This window comes from Mchenga conophoros, linkage group LG10 (genome assembly GCF_057382185.1).
Source record: "Mchenga conophoros isolate Kocher_MC1m ecotype Shallow Benthic linkage group LG10, M_conophoros_male_GT1.1, whole genome shotgun sequence".
Taxonomy (NCBI): domain Eukaryota; kingdom Metazoa; phylum Chordata; class Actinopteri; order Cichliformes; family Cichlidae; genus Mchenga; species Mchenga conophoros.
This window is the reverse complement of record NC_140535.1, coordinates 9,515,451-9,529,018: the sequence shown is the minus strand read 5'-3', so window position 1 is coordinate 9,529,018 and position 13,568 is coordinate 9,515,451. Positions and strand designations below refer to the sequence as shown.

The window sequence follows — 13,568 nt, the reverse complement described above, 5'->3', positions numbered from 1 at the left end:
CCAGTCTGGTGCAGGTCTACAATACTTTTCCTGGTGTCCTTCGAAAGCTCTTTGGTCTTGGCCATGGCGGAGTTTGGAGTCTGACTATTTGAGGCTGTGGACAGGTGTCTTTTATACAGATGATGAGTTCAAACAGGTGCCATTCATACAGGTAACGAGTGGGGGACAGAAAAGCTTCTTACAGAAGACGTTACAGGTCTGTGAGAGCCAGAGATTTTCCTTGTTTGAGGTGACCAAATACTTATTTTCCACCCTGATTTACGAATAAATTCTTTACAAATCCTACCATGTGGATTCATGGATTTTTTTTTCACATTCTGTCTCTCACAGTTGAAGTGTACCTTTGGTGCAAATTACTGACCTCTGTCATCATTTTAAGTGGGGGAACTTGCACAATCGGTGGCTGACTAAATACTTTTTTGCCCCACTGTAGCTTTTATATTAACTGGGATTGTCATGTCACTTTTAGGGGAAATTCTAAGAAAACGTCATGACTCTGAGAATTTTCTTAGAATTTGGCCGCTAGGAGCCACTTTTTGCACAAAGATTCTTTAGGGATACGGGCCCAGGTCTTTATGTCTTTAAGACATTCCTGCAGTTTAACTAATTGGTGTGTGTTATCTGGCTTCATGGACAGATAGAGTTAGGTGTCATCTGCATAGCAGTGAAAATGTATACTATGTCTTCAAATGATACTGCCTAAGGGAAGCATGTATAATGTAAACAGAATTGGTCCTAGCACTGAACCCTGTGGAACACCATAATTGACCTTAGTGTGTGAAGAGGACTCTCCATTTACGTGCACAAATTATGATACAAACCACTGCAGCGCAGTACCTGAAATACCTACAGCGTGCTCTAATTGCGCTAATAGGATATTATGGTCAACAGTATCGAACGCTGCACTAAGGTCAAGCAGGACAAGCACAGAGATGAGTCCACTGTCAGAGGCCATAAGAAGATCATTTGTAACCTTCACTAAAGCTGTTTCTGTGCTGTGATGAGCTCTGAAACCTGACTGAAACTCTTCAAATAAACCATTCCTCTGCAGATGATCTGTTAGCTGTTTGACAACTACTCTTTCAAGGATTTTTGATATGAAAGGAAGGTTGGAGATTGGCCTATAATTAGCTAAGACTGCTGGGTCTAGAGATGGCTTTTTAAGTAAAGGTTTAACTACAACCAGCTTGAAGGCCTGTGGTACATAGCCGATTATTAGAGATAGGTTGATCATATTTAAGATTGAAGCATTAATTAATGGCAGGACTTCTTTGAGCAGTTTTGTAGGAATGGGGTCTAAAAGACACGTTGATGGCTTGGAGGAAGTAATTATTGAAGTTAACTCAGAAAGATCAATTGGAGAAAAAGAGTCTAACTTAACATCAATGGTACTAAGAGTAGCTGTAGATAATATTACATCTGTGGGATGATTATTGGTAATTTTTCTCTAATAATTAAAATTTTAATTGTGAAGAATTTCATGAAGTCATTACTAGTTAACGTTAAAGGGATAGTTGGCTCAGTAGAGCTCTGACTTTTTGTCAGCCTGGCTACAGTGCTGAAGAGAAACCTGGGGTTGTTCTTATTTTCTTCGATCAGTGATGAATAGTAAGATGTTCTGGCTTTTGTGGAGGGCTTTCTTATAAAGCAAAAAACTATTTCTCCAGGCTAAATGATGATCTTCTAAATTTGTGACACGCCATTTCCTCTCCAGCTTACGAGTCATCTACTTTAGGCTACATGTTTGAGAATTATACCACGGAGTCAGGTACTTCTGATTAGAGACCTTAGTTTTCAATGGAGCTACAGTATCCAGAGTCGTACGTAGTGAGGAGGTAAAATTATTAACAAGATAATCGACCTCTGTTGGAGTAGCATTCAGATAGCTGCTCTGCTCTGTGTTGGTACAGGGCATCGAAGATGCTAACAGTGGGTGGATTATATTCTTAAACTTAGCGCTTTCAGAAAGACATCTACTGTGATGAAGTCTACTCTCCACTGCTGTGTAATCAATTATTGTAAATGTTATCAGGAAACGATCAGACAGATATTATATTATATTTATATATTGGTATTATTTTAAGTAGTTTATTAACAGGTAAGATGCTGGTTTTTGTTTTTGTTTTCTTTAATATTTTGACAGAAAGTAATATTTTATTCTCTGTTGTTTCTTTTTTTTTAAAAAAACAAAAAAAACAACAACAAACAAACAAACAAACAAGCAATGTCTGTATTTTTTTTATTGTTTTGTCACCCTCTGGTGGCTGAAAAGACAGTTATTCTGTATGTTGTGTTTGTAGGAATGCTATTGTCAGCCATCATCTGCATAATAGTGATTTAGAAAATTTATATTCAAAATTTGTGATAAGAAGTAACTTTTAGTCGGATAATGAGGATTAATGTATTTCCTTTTAGAGAAAGAAAGATAAAGGGTGAGGTCGTGGTGGGTTGTTCTTTTTACTGGCAAGAGAAGTTTAAAGAAAGAAAAAACAACAACTTCCCTAGTATGATAAAAGATAATTTCGTGGTGAGTTGCACAACTGTACTTCAGAAGCATCTCTATCTGATGTGTTTGGCGTTTATATGATGAAGTCACTGATAATGACTTTTAAGTTAGGGCATTTCATTCAAAATAGAGGCCTTCTGAATATATACTGTTCCTACCACCAGCAGCAGCAGCTGTATGTGTCTTACTTTTACACTACCATGCCTATCAGCAGTATTTTCACCACTACCAGTTCTTCTTCACGGTTTTTATGTGCAGAAGTACGTGACACTACCACACAAATTTAAAGCCTAAGCTAGTGTGTAATGACATTTATGTATTTATATGCAAATACACAAAAACTAAATTAGAAGATATGCTGGCACTTGCCAGCCTGCAACTTAATTTGCAGTTTCCTAATATTTAGCATGTTATTTTACTGAATACAGGTTTGCCTACATAAAATTACTCACCAAAAAGGAGACGCAGTTAAGAAAGGAAGAAACAAATTATGATGTAAGTATTTAAGGTGATGAGCTATATGGAGTATTTTAAAAGAAAGGACAATATACTTTGCACTTACAATATATTAAGTATGTATTTTAAGTATTATGAAGAAGCAGTAAGGAAAATGATGGCCTGAATTCAGAGGAATGTTGTAATGAACCAAAGGAAATTACCACACAAGTAACAGGAAACGGTAACTGCATGTTTTACAACAACAACAACAACACCCTGAATATAAAAAGTTTTTTTTTTAAAGCAATAATCACAGCATTAAAATTAAAGACAAGAACTACGGATATGACTATATAACAGATCCCTTTCTATATGCAGTTTGATATTCCATTTAGGTTCAGAGGAATGGGCAAGCAGAATCTTGTTTCGATGTGCTCTGAGACACTTGGAATTTACCACCATGCCACTGAGCACCTTTAAGGAGTGTGTCAGGTTATTTAGACATTTATAGATGTTATTATTTATTAATATTAGAACTTTATTGGTCTTGTCAACTATAGCAAACTGAATAGCAAACATGCACAACTTTCATAAATGCTTGAAAACATTGCTACACCCAATTTTCAGTGCTCTTACGAGTGTGTGAATTATCTTTCGTGACCTTTCCTACCATGAGCAACCTAAGACCCAAGATGGTTTGCATTTAAAACCTGTTCAGAACTAAATGTAAACAGCTTCCTAGGCCTGGATAGAAAAGCAAACAGAGAAATAATAGCTGTTATAGCCGTTCTACTAGTAATCACCACCAAGATTTTTCTTGAAGCTCGCATGTAAATGAGGTTTTTTTTAATATATCGTTAAGCCTCAAGTAGGGCGGGAGTTTAGTGTTTTCATTGGTTCACTGAAAACCACTATGTATTTCAGTGGAGCTCAGAAACCTCAGCCACATGAGGAAACTGACAAATCAACAGACAAAAAACAAATCACTGATGTTTGTACTGCAGGTCTTATAATAGAATGTGACAAGGCGACATATTGTATGTCACCAGTCAGTGAGTCTAAATCCTCATATCTGTCAGATCTTGTCTGACAGTGTTTTTCTCTTCATTAACTCCCCCTCAGGCCAAGAGCTACATCCAGTACATGCATAACTCTCTCTCTCTCTCTCTCTGTGCGCTCTTTCTCTCTCTCTCTCTCTCAGCGTCAGTGTGATCAATTTCTTTACTTCCTCCTTTTTGGAGTGGCTGAGCTGAATACCAGAACAGGATATGCTTTACTCTCAGTTTCACGGCAGCAGCAACAGCAGCAGCAGCAGCAGCGGCAGGAGCAGCCGTGAGGACGACACACTGCAGCCAAGATGAGTGCTGGGGATGTGGTCTGTAAAGGCTGGCTCATTAAATCCCCTCCGGAGAAGAAACTGAAGAGATTTGTGAGTAGGAGCACACATCGGACACTTGTCTATGTCCTCTGCCAGGAGGACGAATGCCAGGCTGTGGTGCTGAGCCTTGTGTTTATGCGTGTGTGTGTGTGTGTGTGTATGTGTGTTTATGTGTGTATGCTGCGATGTAGAATGAAGATTAAGAGATACACTGACTTGTATGTTTGCCTTGTCTCGGTCTCCTTTATATCACCTACCTCATCTCTGGTACAGGTCACTTTACTTTTGCGTGTTGGCGTAGTGATAGCAGTCATGTGCTTTAGCAACAATACCCCACTCACTGCAGATGTGCTTCAGACACATTTGGACGTGAGTCCTTGCAGCGAGTATATGTAATAGCTTACATAAACAGCATCCAGCCTTGACTGTTTTGTGGTTGTGGGGGGTCATGTGATAGTGTCAGGCTGGCCACTTGCTCTGCGCTCTGTGCGTCTGTGTGTTGTGAAACATGGGAAGTAATGTCAGGGGCAGTCAGACACTTAAGCGACAAGCAGAAATAGTCCAGCTCGATGATGGCTGTATGTACTTCCTCTGTACGAATAGAGGAGGTGGAGGGCCATTTGTCAACAGCGGTGTAAGGAAAGGGTGTGTGTGTATTGGGTTTTTTGCGGTGCGGGAGGGGGGGTTTACATGCGTGTATGTGTGTTGACAGTGTTGGGATGGGAAATAGAAACTTATTTTAGCATGACATGCAAATCCACAGTTGTATAGACTGGTACACTCACTGTTTGCCTTATTCAAAATATCAGGCTCTGGTCTTGCCTGTATGAAAATTAGTAATTATCTGGGTCAAATTTATCTTTGTAAGTAACATGCCGACAAGACTGAAGGAGCAAGGGGCTGTGGTAGTTAACTAAGGTGTTGGTTTGATTGTGTTGCTAGAGATACACTTTGCTGGAAGGAGCTCTGTCAACATTGTGTTTCCACTTTCTGGAAATGCAGTTTGCAGTCCATCAGTGTGCGTGATGAAGTGGAGCAGGAGTCTGTATTTTGTTTACTCAGATATACACATGCACCGCTATCAGATGTTTGTCACATTGCTGCTATCACAGTGTCTGATTCCAGGATTTCACACCTTGTTTTCCTTTAAATAAAGAAAAGGTGGGGAGACATCATCTAAACACCAATTAAACTTAAAATATTGATATACTACAAAGTAAAAAATACCATAAATCTCACTTGTCTTCATATTAAGCCACTTCTTGGCTGAATACACTTTGACCTGTCACAAACAGATACAGGGGTGTAAAGAATGTAATTAAAAATGGCTGAATTCCATTTAGCTCCTCCAGTCTTTGAGTTCTGGCTTTGGTAGAACAGCCAGAGCCAGAACCACTAATTATTAATTATGGTTTGGGGCTTTCTGTTGTGGGAGTCACAAAATAATCGCGACAAATAATCTCAACAAGGACAAGTTACTCATTTGTCACCACTGCTGACCAACCGTTACCCATGTGACCAGAGTTTCGAACTAACCTCACGTGACAGAAGATAAGGAAGCTGCATCTGATGTGGTTGAAACTTTAAAAACACAGAAAACAAGCTTGTTTGTGAGTTTCAGATCAGTGTCGGACTTGCGATGTTTTTTTTTTTTTCCAAATTAACCCCTGGAGGGTCTTGGGTCGATTTGTGGCTCTAAGACCGATAGTGTATGCATTTTTCTAAGATCCTCCAGGGGTTAAACAGACATACAGTATCTACAATCTGGAGATAAACTATAGGCCTTAGCCTACGGTAATATAAAGAAAAGCAAGGAGGTCCATGTTTAATTAGGGGGTGAAACCTGATTTCATCAGAATATACAGAATCTATTGATTGGCTTCTACACTCACCATCTGCTTCCATTAGATGAACCTGGGTACACAAACCAACTCCTTTTTAGGAGTGCGAAACTTGTCATTTTCAGAACATCTACAGGATCAAAATTGCCATCTGTCTAGTTACGGTTTCCTCTTAAGCTTAGTAGTGTTTTTTTAGGCAATAAGTCTGTGTGTGTCTAACCATTTCCTGGAATGAACACATAAATCACCAACTGACTTGTTGCAGGAGAGCATTTGTTACACACAGAAAGAAATGTTACACAATTTCAAGCCTTGAAGAGAATCAGAAGAGACTCAGCCACAACAACGAAGCCACAAAAACCAAGAGTGAAACGATAACATCACACACACCTTTATTATTCTTAACGTGATTCTTATTAATTATTGTTATTGAACTGTAACAGCTCCATGGCTAGGATGAAACTCGGTTGGAATAGAGGGCTTAGGCGGTGCTCATTGTGAGTAGCTATAAATACCTTTTAGTGCAGTTTCAGTGTTAGGTTTTCAGTTAGTTTTCAGCTCAAAGAAGTGACCAGGCTCTTTATAAATACCTCTTTCATTCTGTTAGACATTTTCTGCTAAATACAGTGAACTTCCTCTTCTCTGCACTTCTGGGAAATTTGAGTTGAGGTTCCGCTTACTGACCATAACAAAGGCAAAGAAACTTAGTTAGCTCGTTGCTGTTAGCGGGGCCATGATCAAATTCTCGTGATTAGCAAAATTGGCGGGAAAGGCTGATACTACAGTTTGAATTATGAAGCACTGTATTTAAAGTGAGTCATAATATTGAGTGAAATTTAAATTCAAGAGCAAGGCCATTAAACCTTCTTTACTTCTTGCACCTGCAGGCATGGAGGAAACGTTGGTTTGTGCTTCGAAGAGGTCGCATGAGCGGTGATCCAGATGTGCTGGAATACTATCAGAGCAATAACTCCAAAAAGCCAATCCGCACCATTGACCTGAAAGAGTGCGTGGTGGAAATGCTGGAAGGGCAACTGCGGATAAAGAGGGACTTTCACGGAAAGCACCTCTTCGTGGTAAAAACCTCATCTCGTGTTTTCTACCTGGTGGCCAAAACCGAGGAGGAGATGAACAGCTGGATCAGCAGCATTAGTCAGATTTGCCAGTTTGGGAGCCTGGAGGATGCAGGTAAACATGTCGAAAGACGCTGCTGCACTGAAGTAATCGTGTAGACTCCCTCTGCTGGTCCAAAACAAATTGGTGTCACCACTCAGGAAGTGGGGAGTTTTATGAGGTCAGAACAAACTGTTTGTTTGGAGCTTCATGATTTTCGTTTCCCATGCTAACTGAGGCATCAAGTGTAAGACTGCACCTTACTGACAACTGTAAAAAAAAACAACTGCAAATCTGCAATAAATTCTTCAGGTTTACAATCAGGTTACTCTCAACCATGCTGTTTGTACAAGATTTATTTCCCTGTTCCCTTTAAGATTTAAAAAAACAAACCCATTTTAAATATACCCAAGGAAGGCAGATTTTAGATCTAGATTTTAAGTGAATTGTACTTCTGAAGTACCATTAAGGTTGGATTGGTGGCTTTGAAAGCATTGGATGAGCTTGAAAGTCTTCAAAATTAGAAACTTTGGAACACAGCAAGGGTACCACAATACTGTGGTTGTCACAGGTTGGTTGTATGACCTTACAAGTCTGAACTTCAGAAACATTTTCACAATCGTGTCACTACATGTGATTAGCACCATTTCATACCTGGACTTTTTTCCACTTCAGCAGCAGCAGCAACAACAACAAGGAAACATTGCTGTATTTTTCCCCTTTTATCATTTGAAATATGTAAATATTTTGACTACAGTTTGTCTACACACACACGCGCGCAATGGAAATAAATTCAAATAAAAGTTCTGGTGAAGCAGTGTACACAGTTTAGATAAAGCCTGACCTCACGTTTTATCAGGAGCCTGGCTGTTGTCTGCATGTGTGTTTCCAGCGGTCATAAGTGTTGCAGTTCTGCATACTCCCTGTCACGCAGCCTAACGTCGCTTCTGGATCTGAGGGGATAAGAACAGCTCAACATTACATTCAAATGAGCACATGGCACTTTTGTATCACCTCCATGCTTCGGGGTGTAATTAGATTTTTTGAATCTAACACATCGACACTTTACCATCATCACGCTGCTGATTCGGCCTTTGCTTCAAGTGTCATTTTTGTGGAGGAGACTTCAGCGTGCGTCTGTTAAAAAGCTGTCATCTGCATGAAGGAGATAGAGCAACGGCACAACTTTTGCCGATATGCCACAAGCTTGTAAATCAAAAAATGGAGTTGTGAGTTGTGGCGCACAATTACTGTTGCACAAAGATTTTTACTGAGAATTCTGGACGGCAGCAGTAGACCTTAGATCTCGAGAGCTCTTTGCAGCAACTCATAAGTTTTGCAAAGGCTTTTAAAAGGTTGCTCTGTGCCCACAGTAGGACACAAATATCTAATAGCAAATATTTCATGAGAACATCCAAAGACTTTTGGATTAGTGCTGCGGGAACGGCCTTGACTTGAGGGGGGGCCTTGAGTGAAATGGAATGAAACAAATTTCTGAACAAGGGCCAACCTGCCTGAAAGAATGAGGGGATTTATAAACAGAAGACATATCTGCTTTCAAGTTTCTTGCAATATAAATACCACTTCATATGTAAATGCAGAATATGAAGAGTGAGTGCAGGCAGGGAACGATTGCATCTTCTGGCTTTGCACTTGCTCACTTACATTCTCTGTGTTTCTTTCTTCTTGTTGTCAACAGAGAGCTCAGAGGAAAGCTTTCCTCACACTCCCACCTCCCTTCAGCTGTCACCTGACAGCTCTGATATAGCATCTGTAGAAAGCCAACAAGATTCCAGCTATCCACCGGACTACCTCTTTCTCTCCCAGTGTGAGACGGGGAGTGTGATCACTAGTCGGTATGTACAGTGTGTGCAACATGTCCCACAAGCTGAAATCATAGCTGTGTGGTGTGTGTAACAAATGTGATATTTGCATTTTTTTGTCCTTATCTGCAGACACAACAGCTTTTCAAACTCCGAGATCTCTCTGGAGCAGAAGTCATCAGACGATGCCGTCAAGGACATCTGCACCGAATCTTCTTTATCCTCAATCTCCCACACTAGTCCCAGTCCATCTCTTTTCCCCCATGGGAGGCTAAGCAACCCTCCATTCAGCGCTCCATGCACCTCCATAGCTTTGCCTTCATCGTCTTCCTCTCCACTACATCACTGCGCCACAAGTGTCTTCCAGTTCGACAAACCACATTCTCCCGCGATGTTTGAGGCGACGGGTGATAAACTAACACCCCCTCCACTGCCACCCAAGCCTAATCACCTGTCAGAGTACGCAAGCGACGAAGGCCTTCAAAGGACGAGGGCAATGAGTGCGCACCATTTCTCGAGCAATGCTGGATTTTTCCCCCGGAGGACCTCTTTGTCGAGCCTGGACCATTTCAAATTGGGTAAATCCTAATGCACAGTATAGAAGCTGATGAAGATGATCCTTGCTCAGTGAAACATAAACCTGGTGGAAATATGATCAGGATGCTTTTTGATTCATACTCATATCAGCTGATTTTAAAAGAGTTTTTTAAAGAAGTTAAAAGACATAATTCTTTGGTTTATTTGTTTGTTTTTTAGGAAATGCCGAGAGCAAATTTATGCAGATAAGGAGACAAAGTATTAATTTGGTAAGAACAGTGACACACTTTTATTTTTATGCACACTTTTTGTTTTTCAAGAAAGTGTTAGATAAGAAAATTTACACCTATTTCATGTCCATATGATAAACAGGAAGCCTCAGCGAGCTTTAAGTTAACTCAGGTTAGCATGAGTGTGACATAGTCTTTCTTTCAAGTCAAAATTAGCACAATCATGTAGCGTCTGATTTGTTATCAGGCTTACTAAGAAAAAAATTATCTCGGTCATCGTATGTCAGCAGCAACTTACAGTTATGGCCCGTATTACACATTCAAAGCTACCTACAAATCACATTATTGTGAATTAATTTTCCACTATTATCTGTTTGTTTGTTTTTTTACAATCAGTTTACTTTTAGCCACTTCTGCCTATATGAAGTCAATGACATCAGCTACCATTAGATTGGCTGCACGAGTATAGTAGTCTCACTACAAGTTGTTACTAAACAAACCAACCTGGCTAAGCTAAGTTAGCTTCATATTTATGACATGTTTCTCTTCTAACAATACAGTGATTACATTTGCTAAAATGACAATCCCTCTGTAGGATTCAACTAATGGCAACTCCCCCCTGTAGTATCATTTCTCTATTAATAAATACATGTAATGAAAATAGTTTGAAAAATGCCCCAAGTATGTAACAAGTCTGGAATTAACAAATGTTCCAGCTGTAATATAATAATATATTTGATGTAGTGCACGTGCCTGATCATATGATGCTTTATGTTTTTGCAGCCTTGTTTAAATAGCACAAAACTTCAAAACTACCAGGATGAGTCATATGTTCCTATGGCTTCCCCTTCGCCTTCTCCTTCTCTTGCGACCGTGGAGTCTGATGGTTACATCCCCATGAGCCCAAGGACATTAAGCTTCCTCAATACAACCTACAGTATTGAACCGTCTGCATCTTTCAGCCCACTAATGAGTCAACTTAGTGCTATTGCACCACCTCCGATTCACCGGCATCTAAAACCTCGCATAAGGAAAGGTGAGAGTCCAGCCTGAATGTTTGGAAAGTACTAAATGTTTGTTTCATCTTTGGCTAGATGTTTTGTTTCTGTAAACTTTAATGTGTACAGCTTAATTAAAAATTATGCTTTGTGCGCTCTCATAGTCACAGATCTATGCAATGAACATGTCTGACAGATATACAGCACCTGTATCAGAAACACTGATCTCCGACATGGCCTTTCTGTGCCGTGTTAGAGAATTGCAGCCAATCTGATAACGCTGACCTTTTCTCGCTCCACAGCTCGACCCCCACCTCTTGATCTGAGTGGCCTTTCTACAATCACAGAATGTCCCACGCATCTCCCTTTGAGCAGAGCGCTGATCGACTCATGGTGAGCAGAAAGTGTCTTTGTCTACAAACTTTTGTGTTGAGTTAAAGAAACAAGAACAAGCACACGATTGGGTTAATAAAATTGCAGTTAGGGTTTGAGCCTTGTTTTTTAAGAATACATTTGGCTATGGATGTTTTTTAAACCTCAGGATTCTCTGTATTTTCTCCTTTTAATTTGAAAGTAAATAACTGTTTCCGTTCCTTTCTTCACAGCTTTTCAGTGAACCCTTCACCTCTTGAAAGACGACTTGAGAATGGGGAGAAATTAAGAGATGAAGTCACAAGCTCCTCTGCAATGGTAGGATTTCTATTCAGTGGAAACATATGTAGAATTATTTTTTAAATATTATTTTTCTATCTATGGTTTAGAGAATGCTTAAAGAAGACTACAAAAATGACTCAATCTGTCACTGTCTTATTATAGAACCATTTGTGAGTGGGAAAATATGCTTAGAACTCACATAGCTGAAGAATGTGGGAGTGGAAAGTGACTACCAATTTCCAAAATATTCTTCTCAGCTACTTGTAATTGTTCATGGTCTGGAAAATGTGCATATTTATTTTATTTTCCCTGAATAAAGCCTTGAAAAAGTCACATTAGTCATCCATAGTGTCTCTAGACACATATAGCTTCCGACGTGTTCTTAAACTCAATCTGAAAATGAACAGAGGTCACTTTGCTTTTGTTTAGTGACATATTTAATGAAAATAAGACACTAGTGAAGCTTACCTGCTGTTGACTGATGTTCCTTTAGGATTGTAAATATGTCAGAAACATTTTCCTGAGAACAGGGACGTTTTTACGAAGCCTTTATGATTTGTTTTTTCTCACAGGAATCAAGGCAGCAGTTCTTTGATGGGCCAGTTCAGCCCAGGGCGAGAAGTTCAAATCTTGACTATTTGTCACTGGATTTCAATTCAGCAACCCCCTCTCCTGTGCTGAAGGTATGCTTTTATTTGGCTTTATTTTTATCTTTATTTTTATTTGACAAATGACAACAACTGCACAGCAAGACTTCTACTGTACCCTGTGGAGCATTGATAGTTTAAATGTTTGTGCAGGTGAAGCAGAATTGTATCACTGTTAAAAATGTGACGTCACTGTCTGCTTATCTCTCCCTCTCGATGTCTAGCAGAAGCCATTCCTGTCCGATGAGTACAGAGTGGATTACGTGCAGGTGGATGAGAAGAAGACGCAGGCGCTTCAAAACACCAAAATGGAGTGGACAGACGTTCGCCAGTCGAAGACCTGACACTATGAAACGAATTACGAACACACAGTTTCAAGAAGGCCAACAACAGCAAGGAGTACATATTGGGGGTGACCAGGTGTACCATTTTATGTCCATAGCAGTTTTTACCCCCCCTCCCACGCTGCACATATTAAGCTAATGTCTCACAACCTACACATGAGTCTCACAAGAAAACCAAAGATGAGTATCGAACAGATACAGACTAACAATGACAGGTAACAACAGCCTCAATTGTCACTGGGAATGAAAAATGTAACGGTAAGAGCAGAAAAAAAATTAAAAACAAACTTTATCATCAATTTATAAGACACAAGGAAAATCTTATCTTCAAATCTTCAAATGTATAAAAAAAAACCAAAAAAACCTTTAACCTGCATTTTTAAAGCCACATATATTAAAATCACATGCTACCCCTCAGCATTAACTTAACAATTATACCTCACTTTTAATTTGTTGACATCTGGTCACTCTTGGATGTGTGTAGATAAAGAAGAATAAAAAGATTGTATAAGCACTTTGGGAAACAGTATTGAAATAAAATTACAATAGTAATTAAGCAGTAAGACCTTCTTTTGCATAGAGGATATGCAAAATTGCACTGTTAAAACTAAGTTAAGTCTCCATAGAACTGAACTGTAAATACTGCCTAATCATGCACTATTCAGTGATTTTTCTGTAGCATTAAGTTTCACCTGATTTGCAAAAGGGCATCATATTGTTTTACTGTATTAAAAAAATGCTGTAAATATATGTATAGAGATGTTACTGAAGAATTTTTTTAATGATAAAATGTTGTTTTTAAGATTTCTCTCTGTGTCAATATATAACGTGAATGAAAATGATCCATTCTGAGATTCTGCCTGAATATTACCCACATCTTAAAGAACCAAAACTAACTTGAAACTTTAAACATTATTGCCATAACACATTTGGTTATACAGGTGAACCATCTTATTTACTGAACATATGTCCAATCACCTCACTTTACACATCAGTCAGCGAATGTTTTAACCACATGCAAGCAGATAAATGAGACCACTGTTCTAATTCAGCTGCTCT

General features: G+C 39.2%; 1 protein-coding gene across 2 annotated transcripts; it reads left to right on the top strand.

Moving 5' to 3' along the window:
- Positions 1 to 4,202: 4,202 nt before the first annotated feature.
- Positions 4,203 to 13,311, top strand: gab3 (GRB2 associated binding protein 3). 2 transcript variants are annotated; one of them, XM_085288456.1, is made up of 10 exons: positions 4,203 to 4,373; positions 7,051 to 7,351; positions 8,976 to 9,132; positions 9,232 to 9,677; positions 9,856 to 9,905; positions 10,650 to 10,902; positions 11,167 to 11,257; positions 11,470 to 11,554; positions 12,091 to 12,201; positions 12,390 to 13,311. In XM_085288456.1, exons 1-10 carry the CDS (start codon positions 4,302 to 4,304, stop codon positions 12,507 to 12,509), a joined length of 1,686 nt encoding a protein of 561 aa, XP_085144582.1. In that variant the 5' UTR covers positions 4,203 to 4,301; the 3' UTR covers positions 12,510 to 13,311. The 2 variants fall into 2 exon arrangements, with proteins under 2 accessions (XP_085144582.1, XP_085144583.1); XM_085288457.1 differs by having other exon boundaries at positions 4,205 to 4,373; positions 12,393 to 13,311.
- Positions 13,312 to 13,568: the final 257 nt, after the last annotated feature.